Source organism: Centrocercus urophasianus, unplaced genomic scaffold (genome assembly GCF_019232065.1).
Source record: "Centrocercus urophasianus isolate 14NV4802_14NV808 unplaced genomic scaffold, USGS_Curo_1.0 seq_30, whole genome shotgun sequence".
Classification (NCBI taxonomy): Eukaryota; Metazoa; Chordata; class Aves; order Galliformes; family Phasianidae; genus Centrocercus; species Centrocercus urophasianus.
The window spans coordinates 10,913,982-10,939,092 of NW_024884867.1; the positions used below are offsets into that span (position 1 = coordinate 10,913,982).

The following is a 25,111-nucleotide window of genomic DNA, read 5'->3' on the forward strand; positions in this document are numbered from 1 at the left end:
TAAACACGTAATCATTAATCAACTTTGTGGGGAGTGGAGACAAGAAGGGCTCTTTGATGATAGATGTATACTTGTGACTATGCTTGTATGTGTGTTTATTAAGCAGTACAGTGCTATCAAAAGAAACTCCAGGTCCCCGAGGATAAGAGACAACGTAGGGAACAAATGAAGAGGGAAAAAATCCAATCCCTCTTACTGTAAAACCCTCTGTCTTCCACCATCTGTCTCCTTCTTTGGAGTGAAGTAAATTGGGGAGAGATCTCTGAACGATGTTCTTATTTGTAATGCACAGAAACAAGAACAGAGAGCAGAAGCCAAGTTACGGCTAGCATTGCCTCGGATGGGTGGGAGTAGGGAGGCAGGGTGACATTATTTCTTTTGTCTGTGCATGCTGAAGTGGTTTAGGCCACAGAAGCCTTCAGGTTATCCTGCACAAGCACAGCAGCCTGAAAGCTTGAATTGGACGGCGAAACTGGCCATTTCCCTGGCTGTGTTAAGAGGGAGCTCAGTCAGCCCTGTGTGTGTGCTCTTCCACAAAATGAGTAAGTCATAATGGACATGGTGGAAAGTGGTAAAAATACAAATGATTTGGGATTCCCTGAATTTTTTTTTTTTTCTCTTCTTACTCAGCTTGTACACTTGCAAATTTGTATTTTCAGAAATACCAGTTAAAATGTGTATCTGAAATGAGCTTTAAAAGTGCCTTTGGCTCATCGTACAGAACTGCTGCATCTTCAGCTTTGTATTCTTGCAGAGCCAGGCAGGAGGTGCTGAGGATAGATGGCAAATACCAGGCGTGTAGGAAACAGCAGCCCAGCTCCATTGGCCATCTGCTGCAGGTCCCACCGTTGGCTGCAGCCGGGGGAGCGGGGGAAGGAGCTGCAAGTGCTGGTGGGGAGCAGGCAGCGAGACTGGGAGGCAAATGGGGAAAGAAAATTCTGTTTCCTGCAGCCTGCCTGATGCAGAGAAGCAGATGGGTTGACTGCAAGGTGCCAGAATCATCGAGGTGTATCTACTGCTGTCTGATGAAAGCTAAAACGGGTTTTGATTTTTAGCTAGTGCTATCTGCGCATACAGAAGGAGCTGTCGTGTGATGGAGCATATTGCTTTGCAAATAAGTCATTCTGTGTATTAGTAGTCACTCTCGTTTTTGGAATTAAGATCTATGAGTCTGCCAGGGTATTGTGCTGGGCCCTTTGAGTAGGTCTTCCTCAGGTCCGCTAGAATAAAATAACGATTCTAAAACACCAGGATACAAACATTGAAAGGTATACACGTTTGTATTACTAATCTGTGCTATTCTTGTGATGTTAGCAGCTTCATCCACTGTGGTTATTTATTTTCTATTTCTTTCCTCCCCTTGTTTGCCAGAGTCAGCACTTCAGTTTGTTTCACAGCTGAGCTGAAAGCCGCAGCAATTCAGGCCCTCCTCAGACTTTTCCTATGCTGTTGGCTGTTCGGTTCTACATTTTGAGTTGTGGAGGCCTTTCCATTGTTTTATTTTTCACAGCAGAAATAAACAAGATGTTGGTTTAGGGGACTGCTTCAGCTACAGTGAGATTAAGCACATCCATAGAGCCGAGCATTTGATCAAGTGCTTTTCGGGATACACTTTCTAGAAAATTGATGTCCCTTTTAGTGCTCTTGCTAAGCTAATCAGAAGATGCCAGCGTCTGATCAGAGCCTTTTGTGCATTTTCAAGATAGTGTCTCTGGAGGATCATTATACACATCCCTCTGCTGCAGCGAGTACAAGAAGATTGTCACCAGGAAGGTGTTAGTCACTGTGTATTAACATGCAGGATTAATATGCCTTTTTTCACTGTGGGCTTTTCATCTCCTTACTGAGCAGGCACAGTCACATCTATGCTTAAATCACAAAGCCTTCTTGTAACACCACGTTTGTGCTTCTGGTTCAAGCAATAAGCTGCGGTGAGGTGAGTTGTTAGCTGCTGTATGCCTTTGGGAGAGAGGTGTGGGAGAGGCACCAGCTTCAGCCCTTTGCACCAATAGGGGCTAGCAGAGGTTGGCCAGGACCGAGCTTCAGGAGCTCAGCACTTGGCTTCTGAAAGCAGGTAGTCTGGGTAGGTGAAGGGCTGACAGCTGAGCAGAGCTGTTGCTTTCTTGGGAGAGGAGCACGTAGCTAAAGAAAGAATAAGTACAGCACCTCCTGTGCCTTACCTTGAGCGAAGGTGGTGGCTGGACGTGTGCACCAGTGATGTTCCGTGTTTTCTGACTGGGTCGTATTGCTTCTGCCCAGGGCCACCTTGACTCTTTGGCAAGCCACATGCACAAGCTGAGTGAAAGCTTTGCATTTTCCTGAGCACCACAAGCAATAGCCACAGCCTCTAAAAAGTGTTTACTTCATGTTTGCATGCAGGGGAAGGGCAAAGCTGTTTCAGTGGTGGTTTGCTATATTGTAGATCCACATGCTAATGCAGAACCTCAGTCAGACATCCACCATACATCCACCATTCACTGCAAGCAAGCAAAACTGTACGTGCAAAGTCACATCAGCACACAGGGAGAAGAAACCTAGCAATTGCCATGCAATCATGCCGTTTTGCAGCTGCTGTGAATTGGCCTGACCTGCTGGAGTACAGCACCTTCCAGGTATGAGGTGTGCATCTGTAGTTGAGCCTTCTTGAGACTCTTCAGGCTCCAAACCCAGCAACTTCTAGCACACAGAAGCATGCTTTTGTTGAAAAGAGTTGGCTACTGGTACAAGTCAATAACTGGCAGAAGTTGCTTTTGGTTTGTGCATGAGGAAGTGGGCTGCTTTTGTGGTCCGCAGTTGGCATGATACATATTTGACTGCTGTAATGTTCCTGCATCCCCACCCAGGCAGTCACTGTGAGCGTAGTATAAAAGAAAGAAATGTGGAAGAGCTGCATGGGTGTAGCTGATCACGTTCACCCCATTAGCTTCAGCTGTCTTGTAGAGTTCCTGTACCCAGAGCACTAAGAAGGCAGAGCTTTTTGAAATAAAACTAGCCATTCCCTATTTCCGATCAGTTCTTGTTCGTACAGATGGCTTCTCAACTGGAGTTGCCAGTCACATCATCAGCAAAGGCTTCGAATAGCATTTTTTGTTCATTTGAGTTTGGGGAATTTTTTGTTTTGTCTCTCCAATTGTATTTATGAAAGAAAAGTTGAAAAAAAAGAGAGCCAAAGGAAAGGCGAGGCATTGCACAAGCAGGAAAAGGTTATAGCAGGGATGCATAATGTATTGAAAGACCGATCCAATGTATTGTGGCTTTTCTCAAGAACGTGAATGTACGTGTCTAGCAGAGGAAGGGAAAAAGAAGGACTGACACTTTGTGGGGGTTCTGACAAAAGAACTGAGGTTCTTTTCCCCTTGCATCAAGCAGTCCATAGAAATTAAATTGTCCTCTTAATGCAGGGGGGAGTTCCTGTCCCAAATGGATCACAGCAGGATGGCCACTGTAAAGAATTCTTCCCTTCTACTACCTTGCTCCATGGGGCATTTGCTTGAAGAGCACAATCAGGAAATGCTTTTGGCAGTAAAAATGCTAGATCTCGACTGTACTTGAGTCTGCTGGGGCTGACAGGAAAAAGACTGAGACAGACAGCACCAAAGCTTTCTTCCCATGAGCTTTCCCTCTCACTTTCTTCACGTACTTTGGCTTTTGCACACGCAAACCTCCTGTAAAGGAGGAAGTATTTAAATCCCATGGAAGGAGTTTGATATAAGAGCAAACTTGAAAAAGAGGATGAAGACCTGGCTGATGAAGTCAGGAAAGATCTCTGTGCTTTGGATGGGAGGCACAAAGAAGCTAGGCAAAGCTGCTGGCCCCGGGTTTGTGGCATGGCTGGCAGTGCCACCGCCAGTTCCTCAAGGAGCTGAGGTGGAACGGGAAGGTTGTTGTTGGCTGGGTCAGCCTTGGGTTGGAAAGGGCAGCGAGATGCAGGAACTGAGAATCTTTTAGGTTTCTGGAGACGAGGATGAGAAGGTTGTTTGTGAGAGCAACTGGAATGGGGCATGGAAAAATCCAGGAAGCCTGTTTTACCCACAGGGTGAAGCTCTCTTTGGTTTGGACCGTATCCAGTGGCACAGAGCAGCAGAAACTTTGGAGTTCGTGCATCTGCTGCTTGGCCGGCCCTCACTAGAGACTGTCAGAGCAAATGGAGCTGCCTGTTCTGGAACCATTTTAGCTAGAATCAGCTCCCAGAAGATTGCTGTTAATAACTCATGTCTCACCAGCCCTCTCCTCCTTCGCTCCACTCCCTGCAGTCTGGGCCGGGAGGTGCAGGAATGTGGGCTCTCTCGGGCAGGCCGGCAGCGAGGCAGCGCTCTGCTGAGCTCATCTGCTAAAGCGATCGCCACAATTCAAAGCACAGCCGTGTTTGAACGCCGGGCTGACTTCTCTGCCTCTCTTAATGCTTTAAGCAGGGCTGTGCGTTCAGCAGTTATTTGTGTAAGCGTTCTCCAGGCGTTTGAAAAGGACTTCTGTTTTTCAGAGGAGAGGAGGAAAGAGGTGGGAAGGGATTACGTGGGGTGGAATGGGGGCGAGTGATAGGGGAGCAGCCAAAAAGTGTTTCAGCTGAGCTGGGGTGTGGGTCTGTAGGCTCCCCACACCTGGTATTAAATCAGGAAAAAGCCTTCCACCTTCTGTTGCTGGGAGTTATGCTCTTTAGAGCCGAGTTCGACAGTTGTTATTGCAATTTTGTGGTGCTCTTTTGATTTACAGCTGTTTTTACGACCATTGAGACAGCCACAAATCGAGGAAATCTCATAAAACAGAGAGTAAACGTCTCCTTCACAACCCAGGCAGAGTTTTGGCATCCATGCTTATTCCATAGAGCAGGATGTGTAAACAATATTGTGTCCCCTGAGTGGCTGATATCAGTACAGTTAAGTGGTAACAGCTTGAAAAATGCATTTCTCTTATATTAGCGGTAAAACTCGAAATGGGCCCCCAGGCTAAAGTAAATTGGTGACATTTTGCAGCAGAAAGGGGAAAAAAAAAAAATCAGGACAGGAATTGGAAATGTGGAGCCCCAGCTTTGAAAGCAGTGGGACCGAAGCCAAAGTTGGATTTATCTGCGTTATTGCAGTACGGAAATAAATGGATCCACCACACTTGTTGCGAAGCATATCTAATTGGAGAAGACGGATTATATGTCGGCTGCAAAGGGCAGGCTGGCCCCTCCACTGCCTTCTTACCCAGAAGAGGAGGTCAGTTAATGCTGTATTTAATCAAAACACAAAACACGATGATGAGAGCTGCTTTCTTGGCTCGGTGCATGGTGTGGGAGAAGTGTGGGCGAGCAGTGAGCCCAGGCTGGCAACGCAGCAGTGATCAGTGGGACCCTGGGGCTGGAAGCCTTCCCCCAGGCACTCCAGATTGCCAGATGCTTTTCGGACATGAGCTCTTGTGTTCCTTCCATACCATTTTCCTCACAACTTCCATACCTGGGGAACTTTATATACTGCCCCGGCTCCATTTCTTCGGAGCTCCTCGTCCCCTCTGTAGCTTTCTGGTGAGGGTGAGGCTGTCTGTGTGTGGGCATGGAACCGTGAGCAGCCATCAGGACAGCAAAAACAGTTTTCCCTAAGAGGCAGAAACAGAAGAAGTGAAGATTGGTGGGCAGAGTCGTTAATGAAGTTATCAAGTCAGTCTGATAAGCGCCTGAGAGACTGGTTTCACCACATTTTGAGATTACCAGGTTCGTGTTGTTTACCTGATGAATATTTGATGTTTCCTTTGTGTATAGAGTTGCTGCTACCTGGCTGTGGTGCTGGGAGGTGTTGTTGCCGTTAGCCTGACTACCCGTGGGTCAGCAGTTTGTAGCACGCAGTGTTCCAGCCCAGTTCCAACTAATCTGGGTTTCAGTTTGGCAAGGAGAGCTGTGAGAAGACCTTCCACAGTGGTGTTCTTCTCAGATTCTGTCAGAGCGAGGTTTTCAGTGACCAAGCTCTGATGTTCCTTTCCTGAGCTAATACTCAGAATGTACTTGACCATTTCAGATGAACCTAATGGCTGATGTTAAACCCTGGGCAGCTGGTTGGAGGGATTGGATGCTGATCGTCACATCCAGCCTCTGCTCCGGCAGGTTCCCAGCACTGAGTCGTGCAGGATGGCATCCAGCCAGGGTCTCAGTATTTCCAAGGGACACCCTACCACCTCCCTGGCCGCCTGTTCCAGCACTGTGCCACCTTCAAAGTAAAGAAGCTTTTCGTTCTGTTCACGTGGAACTTGCTGTGTTCCAGTTTGTGCCCATTGGCCCTTGTTCTGTCACAGAGCACCACGGAGAAGAGCCTGGCCGCATCCACCTGCCCTTTAGATAAGCACTGATAAGATCCCCTCTCAGCTTTCTGTTCTCCAGGCTGAGCAGTCCCAGGGCTCTCAGCCTTTTCTTGTACAGGAGATGCTCCTGGCCCCAGCCACTGTGGCCCTTCGCTGGACTCTCTCTAGAAGTTCCCTGTATTCCTTAAGCTCAGGAGCCCAGAACTGGTTTGTGGACCCAAAGACCTCTACGTGGTTCAGGAAGTAATTTCCTCATTTTGAATTTTTTACTAGGGTGTTAATAGGAGGGACTAGGAAGGAGATGATGGCAGTATTTCTTCATGGTTGTAATACTTTGCTTAAATTTTTACCTTCTAGAGTCATATTGCTCCATATAAGTCCCGGTTTACATTTGTTGCATCTTTTTTAGAAAAATTCCACCTGTCTTGATTGCAAGGATTAAACTCAACAACGTAAAAACATCAAATGAATGTTGACAAACGTAGATGGATGTCCTGCTTGGTTGCCTTTCAAGGTGTACTAAGTTTTTCAATATTTTTAAAGTGAGTTCCCTCGGTCTTGATGGTTACTTTGCAGTGCTGCGATGCAGACAAGATGGTGGGGGGCTGCAGCAAGTGCTCGCACTGAAGCCAAGGAAGAGCAGTCCCCAATCCGCAGCCTGCTGTGATAGGCACATCCTCAGCCACTGCAGTTAGAATGGATCAAGTGCCTGAGGGTGCAGGGCCAGTGCTGCCCCTATGCGATTGGCACGGCGGTAATGTTCGTGTTGCAATAGGAATCCCTCCCACACGTCATTCTGGTGGGGTTGAAAATTCCCCCCAAAGTATCCAAGTGAGGCTGCTGGGCTCAGGCAGGGTCTCGTGTTCCTTCCCCTGGGTTTGCTTTCCTCAGGAGCGCAGCCTGCATGCTGCCCCTTTGGACAGAGCCAGAGATGCACTCCGTGTCCAGACCGAGCCGCGCTCTGAGAGGAAGGGCAGCCCACTGCAGAAGCCCCATCACCCTCCCCTTGGCTTGCACAGCTGTGGAAGGAGTGGACCTGCAAAAGAACGCTGCTTTTGTGCAGCGCTGTTATGTGTTTAACGTAATAAATGTTTATTGTCCTCTGGAGCAAAGGAGCAATAGGCTAAATTATAGCCCGGGGAGGGAAAGCTAGAATCATGAGGTATAGGCTGTTAATTATCTTTTTCTTTAGCTGTCATAATGTACTGGCTTTTGCCTGCAGCTCGCCCCCTCCCACCGATCCATTACCTCCACCACCACTATCTCCAAAATATCTGCCTCCCAGACCGCTGCTCCCCCATCCGTCCTCCTGCTCTCCCTGTTTGTAAGGCATTCAGGCCCCAGCGGGATTTGTGACTTCTCCCCCAGCAGCCGCCAGCAGTGATAAAGGCCCTCAGCCTGCCTCTCGCCAATTAATCAGCCCTCGTGCAGCCTCGATAGGGTGTTAATTTGTAAACTCAGTGGACAGGCAGCCGTGATAAGCCTCCGCAGCTGCTGCGTGTCTGCCGGGGGGGGGTGGGCAGATAAGGCTTCAGCCCTGGGACGCAGCCAAGAAATATTTTGGAGCAGTGAATTAGAAACAACAACAACAAAAGAGCCTTCTGCAGAGGCACTCCTTTGAGGTTGCTGCGGGTAATGCAGCAAGTCTCAATAGCAGCGGACAAGAGCCTGTTTCCTGATAAGCGCAATGACCTCCCCCTGGCCTGGGGAAGGCCATGTCAGGATGGAGTCTGTCCCAGCGCATTGCCCCAGGCAGGTGGCACAGCCAGAGCCAGGAGCAGGACATGGTTTGCTCTGCACCTCTTGTGCTCACCCGCTCGCTGCAGAAAATTTGGTACTGGTACATCATGTCACCAGCAAGGGGATGGACTCTAAGGGCTCCCAGAACAGCATTGGTGTCAGGTGGTTTGGAGTGGCACCAGGCATTCACTGTGTGCTGGGATTCATGGAGAATGGTCGGCGCTGCCTATTCAGCATGTGCAGTAAGAGCAGGCAGACAGCATTTCCCTGAAGCAGCAGGTCATCCTGAGTGGTCTGAGACCACCGAGTGTTGCAGTGCATCGTGGTGTGCTCTGAAACAGGCAATGGAAACCGGTTGCACTGATGGCAGGCATCTCTTCTGCTTACCTATTCAAAGTGGTGATGTCGAATGTTTCTCATTTGCCCATGCAATTTTCTCTTTTCTATTGAATCAATTATAGTTTCTTCAGCAATTGAAGAGATATTTTACTGAGTTTGTGTCAACTGCTCAGTTCAGCTGAATCCTAATGATTCTGCCATCGTTGGCCTCCCTAATTGTTCTAATGCTATCTGACAACAGGCAACAGACCATGGAAGCTGTTCCTTCCCTGGCTGCCAGTGCAGGTTGTTATTTGGTACCTTTTTGAACCACAGCAGTTCTCAGGCAGACAGTGACCTTTTTATGAAATCAAACGTCTTGCAAAACCCTCTTGGTCTCTGAACAGTGATTTATGGCCATTTGTGTAGGAGGAGGCTGCAGGTGGGATTTGGGTGACACTTAATTGGTTAAAAGATAAAATGAAAGGAAGGTTGCCCTGCTGGTACAGCGATGGCAGGAGCTGCAGGAATGAATTGCTTGGCAGTGTGGAGCCTGGCCCTCCTCCTCCCGCCCTCCTCTGCCGGCTGCCAAGCCCTGTCTGGCAGGCCATTACAATGATAAATGCAGGTAGCTGGCAAGGACCACAGTTGAGAGTTTGTTCTAGCATGCCAAGCCCTGCTTGGCATTCCCCGTTGGTGCCAGCATTTGCACTCTTACTCAGTTTGACGGAAACCAGGACATGAGGTGTGAATTTATGTCCGCATCCTTCCAGGAGAGAGTTGGGATAATGAAATGCCAAGGCAGCCCTGGGAGCAGCAGAGTAATTTGGTAGGTACCAAACAACAGTCTGCCACCTGTCATTTGCAGTGCAGTCCCTGCTCTCGCCCATCACTCTTCTTACAATGCAGCCTTTGAATTATAAGGAGTCTTGGGTAGTTCTGCAAAGAGCGCTTTCCATTCTGTTTGATTTAGTGCAAATAAAAATCCGTATCCCGGCCAAATAGATAGTCTGGCTAGATAGTTTCAAGCTGTAATGACAATAATACAAACTCCCATAGTAGTATGTTGTGCGGTGTTCTCAACCTTTCATCCTTGTAGACAGACTTTCCCCTATATTTTGTAGCAAAAGCTAAATCAGTAATCAAGTCTGCGGTTGCCTAAGTCAATGTCTAGGTAATGGAAACAATTTAGATGTGGAAGCCTAGGCTGAAAAGCCTGTCTATTCAGGGGTGGGATCGGCCCTAGGGAAGAGGCCTGAGATCTCTATTGGTGGAGATGTGTAAAATCAGATTGCGCAAAGCCCTTCTCTGAATGTGTTGTGGAGAATTGTTTTCCACTGACTGGGGCACATATGGTTGCTCTTGGCATCCACATGCTGCTGCCTCTGATCTGCGGTGAAAGTCACAACCTGCCCTGGCGATGAAGGGGAAGGACTGGCCTTTGGGTGCTGCTCACATACCAGGCTTCCCAACAGCAAAGGCAGTGCTGTTCCCTGTGAGCAGGGAGAACAGCCTGGGGTAGGACTGGGGCAGCAGCGTCTCCCTTTACAGCCTGCTTTTCCTTTTGTTTGTGTTGGTTGGAGCATACGAACACGTAAAAAAAAAGGGGGAAATCAGTGCTGATTTGAAGGAAAATAGCCAGGAATGTAAAATCAAGATAAGTTTTGGTCACGGTTTGGGAGCTGTGGTTGGAGGATACAGAGATAAGCATAGAGCACACCTTAATTTAAATTAGGCCATGCAGGCACAATGCTGTTAGGCGAGGGTTTTTTGGCTGGGATTAATGAGGGACAGCTGGAAAATGTCTTTTTCTGGTCAGTGTCTCTGCAAACAGCTGAGGGACCTTCTGCAGCTGTAGGACTGGCTGCAGTGAGGCCCAGGAACTCCCCAGCTTCCTTTCCTTCTCCTCCCTCACAAGGATTTTTTGCAGTGTGTGTATTTATTTATTTATTGAAGCCGAGCTGGGAAGGAGAGGGAGTTTGATCTTTTCCTTTGGGAGACAGCGACTGCTCAAAGGAAGGTGAATCATAAAGTATGGCTAATGGAGGGAATAGGAGCGGGAAAGCTCCAGGCTGCAGCCATCCCCCCAGGGCTGCAGGGTGGATGGAAAGGTGGGGGAGTGGAGTTGGTGGGCTGTGCCCGACGTGTCTGCATTGGGGTACTGGTGGGCTCCCCTCTGTCCTGGCAAGGAGCACGCTGAGCAGGGAGGGACAGACTGGAACAGCAGGGTTCAGAATTGTATTTGCTGCTTCATGTAGACTGGCTTAATCCATCTCCAAATGCTCTGGATTCAAAACAGTGATGTTTTCAACTTCACGCTGTGTTGCTGAAAGAGAGGGTGCAGAGCAGAAGTGCAGCACAGCGCTGCAGAGCAGCAGTGGGCTCGGCTGCTTGCTGCCCAGCACTGGCTGAATCTCATCATCTGTGCAGCATCTCCTTGCTGTGCCTTCCAGTCAGCACATGTTTTACATCACTCTGCTTCCACCTTGCCATCGTGTGAATCTGGTGCAATTCAAGAATGAATTGGGACCTCTGATCTCTGCTTCCAGGCTCTCTCTGGCCTAATTTCATTCTCCATTCCCAGACTTGTGCTAGCTTCTCAAAGGGGCTGTTGCAAAAAATAGGCATGGTTATATAAACCACTGAAAGAAATCAGCGCTCACAGAAGAAAAAGTGATGAAGAGAGAGAGGTGTGTGTTGTGAAAGGCCCTTTCCAGGGCTGAACAGCACTGCATGTGCACGTGTTAAATCAGTACAAGGTGGGAACCCAAACAGGTATGTTCTGGACTAACGTGCGGTCCCAGAAGCATTTTCTCTCTCATGGACCCTCTGCAGGGCAAACTTCTGCACCAGATGTGGAAAACCCGCCTCCTCCCAGAGATGGTCTTGAATCAAAATTGATCCCGAAGTGTTTGGGAGCACTTAAGGCATTGCTGTTTCAGCACATGGTTGCCTGGTCGAGGTGTTTGTCCTGCACGTTTCTCTGCATTCTGTTGGAGTGTAGAGAAAAGCGCAGCCGAAGTTTTAGGGATGTTGCTGGAAAGTTTGAGGTCCATCTGGAATTCATCTTGTTTAGTCATTAGTCCTTATTTGCATTGGGAATCAACAGCCATAATTGATGTGTTCCTAACCAGCTGGAACTAGGGTTTTCTGGGCACTTTGGTCAGTGTGCAAGTACCTAAGGGGGTTTCCAGAAGCACTGTGTGCCTGGCAGTCCCTGCCAGGTTGGTGCCCCTGGCAGCTGCTGGGCACCGGTCCCTTTGCAGAGCAGTGGCTGTAAATCCTGCACAGAGGGAAGGGGACCGGTGAGCCCATTTGCTATTGAGCTGAAAAGTGGGTTCGTAGTGCAGCACGTATCCAGCTCCCTTCTGCTTGGTGCCCTAGCACAGCTGGGTTGCTCTCAGCCAGCCGTGTCCCCCAAAGCTGAATTTTCTTAGAAGGTGTCACAAGAAGTGCTGCACATACCTCAGCATTTTGCCTGAGGTGGTGCATGGAACGACCAACTTGAAGATCCGCCTTTCTTTTGTCTTCTCAGTCCAACTGGGATTTCCCTCCAAAAATAATACTGCTTTTGAAAAAGGCCATAGGTTCCCAGAAGTCCCAGCTCAGCCCTCACAAAGCAGGCACTGTTACTTACAAGTTGCTGCATTGCTTCTCGATCCTGGAATGTGCTGAATACCTTCTTGGTCTTCAGGGTGAATTTCAGTTTGTTTTTGTGCGTGTGTGTGATTCCTAGGCTGCTCTTTCACTTCCATATGTACCCAGTTTTATTTCCTATAGGAGAATCACAAACTGAACAAATACCTTCCGCTGTTAGTTACTGTTCTGGTGTTGCTGCTCAAAGGGCTCTGCTGTTAAGGGTTCATAGAATCAGCTGGGACACTGACATGCTGAAATGCCTCGCTAGACAAGCAATCAAGTGGCATCAGAGGGGTACGTAAAGGCAGGGGAACAGATCAAAGGCAGGCATGAAAATTGGTTCCGAATTCTCGAGTAGTGGCCGTGCTTTATTCTGAGTCTCTCTGAGCATATCCAGCACTTCTGGTTTGAAAATCTCCTGGAGAAAGGTTTCTTGAGAGCTTTTCAGTGCTTTCCCCGTTCGGTAGCATTTTGCAAACAGTCTCAACTCGAGACCAGCTCTTGACTATCTAAAAGATAGTGACATGTAAGCTGTGTTACTGCCTGCTCTGCTCTGCCTACCACACTGCACTCAGATTTGGAGGGATGCTTGGCTTTTGCCCTGACAGGAGCTGTGTGCCACGTCCCGACCACCAGCACATGCTTTCGCTCTTTGTGAGCCCGAGCTGCAGCCGTGTTGGCAGTGTTGAGTGAGCAGAGCACGGGGTATCGGGTTGGATCTGCTGCTCCGTGCTGCGGGGCGCTGCGTGGGGATGTGCGGCACTTCTGCTCGCAGCGATAAGGAACTGTTTATTCCCTGCAAGCAATTTTATAGGCTACAAAGAAGGAGAGGGGGGAAGAATAGTAATTACCGCAGGGCCTGACATAGCTTGTGATGCCAGCTCTGTCAGATGATATTGTTCTGTTCTACATAATCATTAAATGATTAATCTGTAAGAGCTCTTGCACCTTTCAGCTGCCCTGGGGAGGCAGGAGCTGTGGTGAATGAGGCCCGTGGCCGCACAGCCTGCCTGCCCAGGAGCCTGTGCTGCGTCCTCTGAGGTTGGCAGCTTGCAGTCTGAGGGAACGCCGCCGGGGTGAGGCTTCTTACGCTGAAGCAGTGCTTATGTTTGCTGGGATCCAGGGGAGGAATGGTGAGGGAACGGTGCTGGCTGCTAAGTTGCAGCAGCGACTGCCTCGGAAGCTGCCAGTCTGTGAAATGGTAGCGTGCGTGTCTGCTGGGACACATCCTGCAGCCTTTATGCTCGTGATACAAAGGTCGGTACTGTGATTGAGGGTGGGACTTCGCAAGCAGCAGCTTTTATTAGAATATGCCCGTCTGGGGCTCGGCTGTGATGCAGTTAGAGCAGAAGAGCTCCATGGGGAATGGAGACGAAGAGCAGATGTACTGGAGAGCCGTGGGGTGCCTTTTGTCTGCCCGCCTGGGGCTGTGGCCATCTCCCTGCCTCGTGCAGCAGCAGAAGGAGCCGCGGGGTGCGGGCTGTGCTCCTGGAAGCTCCCAGCGAGAGGGAAGGGGAAATGCCTCCTTTCGCTCTCTAATCAAAAAAGAAGAGGGATTTCCTGGGATGGCTTGAACCCGTCCGCATAAAGGACTCCCAGAGCCTGGCTTTGCTCACAATGGAAGAATTCCACTTTTAATTTTTTTTTTTTTTTAATCCCTGCTCAATCATATGCAAATGATTTGCTTGAAACAGCAGAAAAACTTGGGAGGGGACTTGTTCTAGCAGATGCGTTGGTTTGCTGGATTTTTTCACTCATTAGTGGGCTCCCTCAGACACATAGGTTTTATTGTATGCTTTCTTTAAAGGGTGACTGATGAAATTGAATGATGTATTCAGGCTCTTCCTCCCCCAGCTCCCCTTCTGCCTTTACTGCAGCTCGCAGAATATGCTATAGCACAGGCATTCACTGTTCCAGCACAGTGCTTATGCCAAAAATGGTTCAGATCTGGAGCTGGAAATCACCAGAAACGAGAGCAAAAGTTACTGTAAACTCTAGGTGTGAAAGTTTGTGTCTGCAAACCGAGGCTGTGATGTCGAAAACTGTGCTCTGTAAATGTTGGCTGTGATTGCTGAGGGCGGTGCCACATGTGCGGTTTTGCTATCAGCAGACTGAGCAATAATCCATGTGTTTTACTTTCTCTTGAAAGCGATTTTTCTTGCTTGACTTCCTTGAACACTGTTTTCCTATCATTCGGACCCGAAGCAATGAGACGTGCTCCTCTTGGTTACACAGCAGCGGTCTCAGCTGCACCCTGGGTGCCATGTTGCACTGCCTGTGAGCTGGGTAGCCTGCTTTATCCACCTGCCACGTGTCCTGCTGCTCACCGAGGGCTCCAGCAGAGCCTGCCTTAGCGTTAGCATCACCCGGTGTCCCCAGCTCGTGTTCCCAGAGCCCACAGATCTCTTTGGGATCCATCGTGACACAGTGCTGATTGGATGTGAAAAATGTGAACAATAGGTTGTAAATTCAGAGCTGGCTGTCGTTTTGTGCACTGCTCTTGCTGCTGCGTGATGCCGTTACACTTTCTTTGCAACCCAGCCTAAACAAAGCCCCATTGAATCCTGGTTTGTCTTCTGTTTGGTCAGTGCACTGACGGCGTGCTGCAGCTAGTTGCTTTCCCTGGCATTTTAGGCTCCTTCTGCAGAGCTGTGTGGCAGCCATACATGTCACAGCCCCACGCGCAGCTTTGTCCTGGACATGATTGAGAATTTCTTTCTTATGCGCTTCAGCCTCAATGTATTTTCTGTGTAGATTTCTCTTTCTTCATACATTTGCATCCAGGAAGACATTCAGTGCTTGCAGTGCCGATTTCCATTGAAGTCACATTAATAGATCACCCTTCCTTGCTCCTGTCTGTATCTGATGCAGATTTTGCATTTTACTGTTGTTTTTTTGTTCCTCTGGGGAGTCATGACTTAAAATATATAACAATGTACAATTCACAGTGCTCTTTCTCTTGTGGTTCTTCCAAGGCACCTTACAGTGAAATCAGTGAAATCAAAAATAAGATCAATTTAGTTCAGCCACGTGTTGAATTAATTCGTTTTTTGTAAAGCAGAGCCAAGGGAGAAAGCTGTCTTTTACATTTGGTATCTTTTGCCCTTTCGCTCTGCACCTCAGCCCATGTTATTTGTGCAGCACTGAGTGCCAAAATGCTGGCGGTAATGTTAGCTGTCTCGTAGATGGTGGTAACGTTGATGGTGCTCCCTGCTCTCAGACCAGCTTTCATTCTGTAGAGGCTGCTTGCTGGTTTATCAGATAGCGAGGAGGAAGAGCTTGTGCTGCAGTAGGTTGGCAGTTTGAATGTGGGAGGTGGGGGTGGGGGAAGCCATCAAATTAACTCATAAAAGCTCTATTTACAATGAATGGACTTTTTTTCCTGTCTGCCATTATCATCTTGTCTGTAACCCGGTGACCCTGATTATCATGAGGCTGTTTACAAGGTTTAGGTTAATTGGATTTCTTTAACTATTTCCCAGAGCTGTGAGGAGTGCGAATGCACAGCCGTGGAGCTCAGACAGCATAGTGCAACCCAGTTTGCAAGGAGATGGGCTTCTTCCAAGAGGAAGTCGTTTTATTTCGTATCCAACTAAGTGCAAAGCAGCATGGACCTATCATTTGGTGTAATGTTGTACAACACCCTCTTTCATATGGATGTCTTCATTTGCAACTTGTATTTTCAGTACACCAATTGCATTTTACGTGTTCAGCAAGAAATGAGCTTATTTTCAGTGAGATAGGCTTGGAAATGTTTGGTTTTTTTCTTCAGCTTGAAAGCAGTTTCACTGGTTTTGTTTTTATATGAAGAATTGGATAAAATAGCTGTGCATTGCATGGCTGCCTAAATAAACGAGGCAGGAGGATATAGCTGGGTGAGATCAGGACAGTGCTTCCACATGCTTTGCTTTCATCTTTTTAGGATGCACGCTTGTTCTTTAATGGCACAACATTGCACCCTCCAGGTGCAGCATGTAATTGCAGGTCTACAGATAACAGACTTGTTTTATCAGCTGTGTTTTTGTGAGCAAGCCTTCCTAAATTCTCCTTGAGCATTACTCACCCTCTCTTTCTCTTTCCTTTCAGGCTTCTGTAGGCTCTGAGAAGCTGTTCTCCCCTGCAGCAAATAAAGGTAAGTGATTTGGAGAAATTCTTTCTTGACTTTACAGCCAGTGATTTGTGTGTGAGGCCGTAGTGAGCATCATGCAAATGGCAGAATATTTGTTTTTCCAACACCTATGCTTTTGCCACGTCCACCGTCATAAAGATCAGCCTTGTAGGTTTGTGTTAAGTTAAAATGAATAGTTGTGTTGTCTCAACGTGGGATGAGACCTCTTCCCTGCAAGTCAGAGCCACAGCACGTGTCTTACAGAGAGGAATTACTGGCAAAGGAGAGGTCAGCCCTTGGTATAGCTGGTTCCCTCCAATGCAGTCAAATCTTCATTTCTTCCAAACAGAAATATTTCATTGTTTGTTTCATATATATTATTCTCAGAAGGCCTTGTCCATCCACCTCCTGCCTATGTGTACAAAGCATTTGTGTCTGTCTCAGCTCTCCAAAATGCGGTAGAAGGTACTTGGTGTGTCGCAGGGTTTCAGCTCCAGCTATTACTATTGATTGCAAGTTACCTGTGGTACACACTGGGTGTTGCTAAGAGACTGAGCCAGTTAGGATTCACACTGGGAGTGACAGTGACATATTTCTAAATATGCCAGGCTGTCCTTCGAGGGCTCAGTGCAGCTGTGAGGTGGGGCTTCTCCAGTTCCTGCTGTTGGTAGGGACAGGCTCGCTTAGCTGGAGACTGTCGGTAAAAATCCTGAAGAAGCAGCTTGAAGGACAAAGTGTGGAATATGATTGAAAGCACTGTGGTGGGAATGGTTCCAGTGTGTCATGCAAGGTTTTGTACTCAGAGGACAGTGAGGCCCCAGCGCTGCCCAGAGCTGTGGTGCCCCATCCCTGGAGGAGCCCACGGCCGTGGCTGTGCCCTGGGCAGCCTGAGCTGGGGGGCACACAGCCCATGGCACAGGGGTGGCACTGGGTGGGCTTTAAGGTCCCTTCCAACCCAAACCGTGCTGTGATTCTGTGATATGGCTCCGAATGAACTGGCAGGGCATGCAGCTGTTCTGCAACATAGCCAGCATTGAGCTGCGGCATAAAAAGTAGGAGGAACGTACAAATACCCTGAAGGGGGGAGATCAGCACATTAATAAAAAGTGGTGAAATAACCTTCTTGCGTTACTACAAAAGGGCCAAGAAAAAGGAGTCGTTTGCAGTTGTGTAGGAGTGGGTGCTGGCCATGCACAGGCGTTGTGGTGTGTGCTGCATCACCTGGATACAGGCCCAGGTTATAGCTGGGATCTTCAGCAGTGCTAAGTATTAGGAATTCTCTTTCTTTCCAGGTTTTGCAAATTATCAATTCCAATGTGGAAACTGATGACAAGACTATTGTGTTATTACATTTGCAGATATTTTTATGAAAGTATGCGGCTTGATGTGGGGGAAGGAGAGAATTTAAACAAATGGGGAAGAGCATTTATCTTCTGTCGGCCTTGGCTCGCTGATAAGGCAAGCCAGATTGCCCATACGGTACTGCCTCAGCAAAACAAAACTCCTGCCATCCTGAATAAACGCGTGGCACAGAGATCTGCCGCAGAGGCTTGTGTTGAAGTGTGAGCAGCTTTGTTGGCTCCTCCTTGTGTTGAAGCCCAAGATCCCCCACCCCTTCGCATCACAGAGCAGCTCAGCAACACGAGTTTTCAAAATACCTCTCCGTCGGGAAGTTAAATGTGTGAATGCTGTGAATTTGCTGTCTTGAAGTCTTTTCACTGCTGTTTATATCGCAGCTGACGGCTGTTCACATTTGGTTTGCTGTGGAAGTAGATGGTGCAGCATTGGGTTTGGATGGTAATTTTTGCCTTGGTCTTGTCCTTGCGCTCAGCAGTGCTGGCAGACCTTGCTGAGAGGCACGGGCTGTGCTGCAGGCAGGTTCCGTCAGGCGCTGCCTCCGCTCCTGCTGAGAGGTGAGATTAATTTGTCTCGTCGAGATTTTGTGCAGAAACTCAAACAGTGCTAAATTCTACCCTCGCCCTGTTGTCACTCTGCGACGCAGGAGCCAGAACTTGTCTCTCACACATGCAAATGCACACCGTGCTGACAGGGCCGGGCTTGGCGATGCCATATGGCCAGGAGAAAGCAATTTTCAAAGCGTTTCACTGGAATTCCTTTTGCAAGATAACAGCACTGACTTCAGGCACGCATTGGAGCCATGGCGGCGGGGCCGGAACTCCCAGTCGTTGCGGGCACACACTGCTTGGCTCCCTGGGGCGCTTGTATGGCGCACTGATGTAAATTATTTGGGGCTTTCTGTAGAGACTGCACCCAGCACAGCCGCAGCAGGGCAGTTGTCAGTTAGAGGCAGGCATGCTCTGTGGCACGGCGAGGCAGACTTGTCATCTGGCGCAGCTCTCCCTGTTCTCCACAGGCTTTCCCCAGGGATGTGTTTGACCTAGCTTATTTGCTTTATGCTGTCCTAGCTTATCAGCGGCTTAGCAATGCAATTAAGTGCTAAGATAGATAGTTCTCACCTGTTGGAGGCTGGAACAGCTGTAAAATGTCACCTTTGACCACGTGTGGCGGCTCTGCAGAGGAGCAGCGCCTGGCGCTCGCTGGGAATGCTGCTCTCGGCCCTTGGCCACAGACCTGCAGTGGACGTGGGCTGAGCTCCTGGGGCTCAGGAGTCAAAGCGCCTCGCAGGAGGAAGCAGCAACTCAGAACAAAAGCAGAGGATCCCCAGCCTGCTGTGCCAATGGCTTTGTGTCTGCCGTAGGACAGCAGTTGTTGAGTGCTCATTGTGGCAGGCAGTTGTGCTGCCCAGGGCCAGGTGTGAACCTCCTCTGGGTGCATGAATCAATCAACAAATAATAAAGGTCTGTTTGCTCTCTTACAGGCTCCTTTCTCACAGGAATCTGCCAGGCAGACATTTGCCTTCTCTGTAGGGCAGGCACAGCACAGGGAGGTGGGAGCATAGGCCAAGCCCAGCCATCTCCCTGTGCATCTGTGGGCAGAAGAGAGCGCCCGGGGTTGGTGGGGGACTCGGCTGTGGGAAGGCCTGCCTGCTTGCCCTGGTGGTGGTGGTGGTGTGTGTGCTGGGGTTAGGCTGTGTTCTGTGGTTCTTGGGGCTGTGCTCCTGCATTTGGGTTGACCTCATGAGTGTCATTGGAGGTGCCCTGCACTGGGGTGCTTGCCAAGCTCCGTGCCTTGCTTCCCCCTGTGTGAGACAGAGACCAGGGCTCGTCAGCCAAGTGTGCTGGGAGACACAGCTAATGAATGTTTATCAAGCATTTTATCTAGAGATCTGTTTAATGAGAGATTCCATAAACAGCACGAGGCTTCTCTTTCATGGCAGTAATAAATGGCAGTGAAAATAAGTCTTATCCTTCCCCCACATGCTGCCCCCCAGGACAAAAAGATTGCTTACCCTCCACTCACTGCTCCCTGGTTTCGAGGCAGAGGGCTTTGAAGTGCTATCTTTCATCATGAACTGTACACATCCTCAAAGCTCTAAAGCTCACAGTCTGTGTCTCATCCCTCTGACGAGAGGGAGGCACGCGGGTCGTAATTGTCAGCCATGGGATGTGCCGCAGCCACCCGCCCCAGCGGGCCAGTGCAGCTTATGGGCCTTTGAAGTTCCCTTCTTTTATTTTCTGTCCTCTTGACCACAAAAGTGTGCCTTGGGCCAGCAAGAGAGATTTCTTGTTCAGAGACAACACCGAGCCCTGACAAGTGCATCTGAACCAGAGAGGAACCCTTGTTCCTCTGAGATCACTGCTCCATAATCCTGTTGCCTTAAGGGGATTGTCTCTCCTTTTTCTCTCTTCTCTATCTCTTCCCTTTTTTTTTTTTTCTTTTCCTTTTTTTAAATTCAGTACTAAACTGTCACACTAAATCATTTTAAAAGATGAGAACACAAAACCTCCAGTGTAGGACATGCTGTAAAACCGATGGTTGTTACAGCGAGCCGGGGTGAGAGGGGAAGGCAGGGCAAGGGCAGGGCAGGCGGTCCGCTGCCGAGGAACCTGTGACAGCCAGCAAAGCAGGAAACCTGAATGCAGCTGAGCTGAGAACAAGGTGCTGGGCGTGGGTTTGTGGCAGTGCAGCTTCCTGGTGGCGCGGTGCTGGCAGGCAGCTGAGAGCAGAGCCTCCCCTGCTTGCTGTGCCACTTGATGGCAAGCTTTGCAGTGCGAAGGTCTGTGCAGGTGAAGAGCAAACACCCCGTCAGGCACTGAGCTCTGTTAGACGTGAACGGAGGTCAGCAGTGATATAATTCTTCTAGTTTGCTGCATGGGGTCCACACAGGGTTTGAAATGCAGGAAAAGCAGCGGTGTCTCCAGTCCCTTGACCTCAGCTTTATCTCCAGGTTTTGGTTACATTTGGATGAGGTCACCAGCCTGTTTGCTGGCCATTGTGTGAACTTGAGGGGGATGATAATTTGCAGCTGAAATCTTGGGACAAAAGTCCTCCATAATTACAGGCATGCAAAAACTTGCACAGCAGCATCTGTAATAATAAATAAAGCAATGCATCTACGTAGATAGCAACCACATTGCTGTGATTGATACAGTTCTCAGGATGTTCTGCAGCTGCTCTACTCCCTATGTTGCATCTCCTGTGGTTTTAGCACAACTGAACAGTGTTCGATGTTTTTCATGAAACCCAAGCCCTCAAAGGACTGTATGAGAATTGAAGCTTTAATTTCATTTTTAAGTGAGATTCTAGTCTTCCTGGCCACAGAGGAAAGCTTGGAACTGTGGTTCTTCTGTGCTTCCCAGCCAGCAGGTAGTTGAATAGAAGCCCAAATACCTTGTTCTTAACCTCATTTTAAAGACAGCTTGTGATTTGTGAATTCTTGGGGTTGGCAGTGCTGGATACCATGAAGCACTATGAAATCCAGCATGTGAGGCCATCCCAGCATTGTTTTGAAAAGATCCATCTAATTTTGTCACTGCTTGCATGAGTATATTAGCTGTCTGGCTGTTCTGCATATGCAGATGTATAATTACACAGTGGCCAGTGAAAAAGGAGGATTTTGATTTTCTGCCAGCATGCATAACCAAGATAATCACACAAGTCACAGCCAGTTAGGCACCTCTCGGAATAAAAGCAAGTGCAGGGAACTGCAGTGAGTGCAGTCCTTTTTGTCTTCTTGCAGTTTTGTCATCTTGCAGGCTCTGGAAAGCTCTCAGCCTTCTCTTTGGGGGTGGCAATACACACTGGCATCCATGTCTCGCCGATGCGCTGCATGCATTTCATGGTAATTCAGGACACAGCCACCATAGCGGCCTTCTGGAAAACACATCCAGTGGGGAAGTGGGAGAGGCCATTCACCACAACCACACTGTCCAACTGACTTTGTACCATTCAGAATGCAGAAGTGGATAATTTATTGACTTGGAGCTGAGTGCCGTACGCCTGCAGAGTTAGAATGGCCTCGTGCTGGCGGGCGGCTTTGGCTTGCGCCATTTGCTGTGCAGTTTGCACAGCTATCTCCCGGTGCGTCTCCCTCAAGTGAGCCAGCATAGAGCTTGCTTTGTAGCTTCAGGCTGCAGCCAAGAGAGTTGAAAAGTTGAATTATAAACATTTCCAGGCCTTCTGTTTGGTGTCTTGTGTTTTGTTTTGTTATTTTAAGGATGTGGGGTATGTTGCTGCATTCCCGTCAGTGGGATTAGAATGAATAGAGGCAATACTGTAGGAGATAAAGCGTGTTTAATTATTTATTTGCGTATTACAGACTGAAATTGCTTTTTGATTTAAAGCATCCAAGCCGTGGGTATGTTTTTGGAGCAGGGAGAGGCACGCAGGAGCACATGCATGCGCGATTACCGAGGGTAATGTAAGAAGGCTCTGCTTAACTGCCTTTCCTCCGCAGAATTTGTTCATTTCCTTTAAGATTTTAAATTTCAAATGCGGCTTTGTTAAGTAGCACAGAAAGCCAACTGCATGCTGTGCCTTGCCCACCGAAACGTAAATAAAATAAATAAAGTCTTCGTTGTACAAATGTTATGAAGTGAGCGGTTTATTTTCTTTAATTATACTTTTTATTTAAAATAAACTATAAAAGCAAAATAGTGTATATCCTGAGCGCGCCAGCTCAAACTCGTATTGATTGAGGAGGCCAATTTTAGCTTTCCTCAGTTCATGTGAAAGGAGATAAAAGGGCCATCAAACTGCAAACCAGAAAGAGAAAAGAACTCCGTCCAAATGTGTGCAGGAGTTTACATTAGCCAGACTCCTAAAGGACGTTTGCAAGATACCGTATTTTGCACTCCCTGTTTATAGTTGGCTTATCTGCTTCCTGCGGAGCGGGGCCGAGGCGGCCTGCAGCCGGTGCCGCGGGCGGGCGGCCATGGCACAGCAGCAGCTGCAGCCCCCGCGCAGCCGTCGGTCCCTCAAACCACCGCTTCTCCTCTGTTCTGGCTTTAAAACGCCTCGGGGACATGTTTTATTCATGTAAGATTCCGTAAAGCTTCAGTTCCTCTGCAAACGAAACGCCTGGCGTGAGCCTGATGCGCCGCTCATCCTGGCTGGCGGCGGGGCTGTGAGCGGGGAGCTCCAGGACTGCCATGGCTGCCTGCTGCTCCCCGCGGGGCCGCGCTGACCCCATTCACTTCCCCTGGCTCCGGGTGTGCAGGGCAGGAGCGCCGTGCTTGGCGTGCTGTTGGTGTTTGCCTCTCTGTGCTTTTGAAAAGGATTCTTGTTCTGGAGTGGCTTGTTTCCAAACAGTAAATATTTTCTTGTAAACTGCTGGGACAGACAAGTGACGGCAGTGCTTTACTTCATTTATTTGATTTGAATGGATAGCAAACTCTTGCAGGTAATAGGAAATTAAAAGTCTTTATATATATATGTATATAAATTTTTAACTATCCTGCAAAATTTATTGTAGAATTACATCTCTGCTATAGGATTGTGTCGGACAGTTCAAAACGCCTATGGAAGGGTTCTCATTTGCCATTAAATTGTAAAAGATATTGAAGTAATTTACATGGGGCCCTATTACGTTGCTGAAGAAACATATTGGTTTCATCACTAATAAATTCTTACAGGCTTTCCCTAAGGGAGTAGTCATACTTGCAGATTTCCCTCCAATGAAATGGATGTTAACTTCTTGCCCTGTTGCGGGTACGTGGTTGGAAGGTGTTAGCAAGGTGAGCAGCAAAGCCTGACAGCACACAGGCTGCCAGCAAGGAGAGTTCTTCAGCAGGCAGCCCACTGGGGCTGGGTGATTTTAGCAAGAAATGGTTTGTTAGAAGGTGAGAGAGAAGGCTGCAGATGGGTGTGTGCATCTCCCCGCTGTGGGTCACAGTGCTGGGCTGGGAGCTGTGTCACGTTCAGAACTACAGCTTGGAAATGGGGGACGGTGCAGCCCGGCTGTTGCTGCTTCCCAGGCAGCACGGGGCACTTGCGGAATAACATAAAATAATGTGCTAGCTGTGCTTGCCTTCTGCAACCAGAAAAGCACATGTAGACTTCCTCCCAGTGAAAAGAAAGTACCACGCTGGCTTTGTGCTTAACTCAGCGCTCACAAGCACCTCTCATATTCAAGCACAGAGCAACCTGATGAAAAGCAAATGGGCAAGGAGGGAAATAAAATTAGGTAATTGCCAGTTTCCCTCTATTCCACTCCCTCTCCTGTTTTGCATAACAGAGACTGTGTAAGTCTCAGCTGCAGTGGATTTTGGTAACAAGCAGACGTCTATGAACCTGCATCTGCTGCTGGTGTTGGCTCAGTTTGTTCTGTATTTCTGTATTTATCGGTGATCCAATGTTGAGAGAGCTTCCAAAGAGCTGCACAGCCCCTGCACGTGGCTGTCCTGCGTGGCACAGTGAGGGGCTCCCAGTGCCAGCCCTGCAGGCACAGCCTGAGCTGGTGTGGGCATAATGGCTGGGAAAGAAATCTAACAACCTTAGCATTGAATGTTTATACAATAATGAACATTATCATTGCTTTTATTATTGAATCAGTCTTAAAAATTGTGCTAGAAACACGAAGTCAACAAGAATTCTTCCATTACTTTCTGTACTGACCAGCCTAATGATCAAAGTAGACAAACTCAGCAGACAAACTCTGGGTATAATGCTTTTAATGGACTGGGTCTGGGATTGTGACTCAGGCCCTGCCTGCTGCATGCAGGCATGCTCATGCTGCTGGTGGGCTCTCCTTGGCCTCGCAGGGCGTTCATGCTAAGCAAACAGAGGGCGTGTTATGGTTTGGGAGGGTCTTCCCAGTGGGTCCTATCAAAGTTTCTCTTAAAATGGGAGTCTTGGGGTTTTTTTGTTCTGCTTTGTTTTATTTTGCCTTTTCCCCTCTTTGAATGTGATCCCTGCAATTTTGTTTTCACTGAAATATTGACTGGCAGCATTGCAAATTGCCTGCATGCAGGCGGGAGCTTGCCAGCACTTTCTTACTAAGCTAGCCGTCAAGGTTGTGGATTTCACCAAGAGCAGTGCCAGGAAAGCTGTTGATCAAAAATATTCCTAACATCTGTGAGTCCTCTCCATCCAAATGAGATGTAGTTACATTCTCTTTTTCCCCGTTCTCCTTCCAAAGCGTTCCTTCAGACACCTAGAAAGCCCTGCTAGCAAATCATGAGCCGAACTCTGATTTGCAGCTCCATTTCCAGCTCTGTCCAGTATAAACTCCCCCTGCCCCCTGTCATAACACACGAGGAACTGTGGAGAGGAGTCCTGGCAGTTGCTCTGTGCTGTCACTCATTGGATCCAGATGCTGCCCTGTGCTGTCTGTGGTGGCGAGCCAGCAAGGAAGGTCTTGGTGAGGGGGGGGGGAGGATGCAGCTCTGAGCAGGCTTGAAGCCACTTGCTTGCATGCACACATATGTGCACACAGTTGTGCCAGCACAAGGACGAGGCTGGGGCTGTGGGGAAAAGCCTGATTTCCCTTCCACCCCTTTCCTACCACCACCAGCGGCTCACAAGCCAGCCCTTAAATAATTAACGTGCCCAGTGGGACAGAAGGAATCAAAAGCTGTTGTGTTCCCAAGTTTTCCCTGGCTCCGACAGGCACAGCTCGCTGTGTATTCTGGCACCTCGGAGCGGGTTTTCCTCCCTCCTTCGCCTCCCCCTTAT

At 48.6% G+C, this 25,111-nt stretch overlaps 1 protein-coding gene across 22 annotated transcripts in view; it reads left to right on the plus strand.

Annotated features, from left to right (window-relative positions):
• The window catches only part of FBRSL1 (fibrosin like 1), a 416,280-nt gene that overhangs the window by 352,091 nt on the left and 39,078 nt on the right, over positions 1-25,111 (plus strand). For all 22 annotated transcript variants that reach the window (XM_042829012.1, XM_042829020.1, XM_042829005.1 and 19 more), the window contains one exon: positions 16,054-16,099. In XM_042829012.1, coding sequence (XP_042684946.1) covers positions 16,054-16,099 — 46 coding nt within the window. The remainder of the gene's footprint in view (positions 1-16,053; positions 16,100-25,111) is intronic.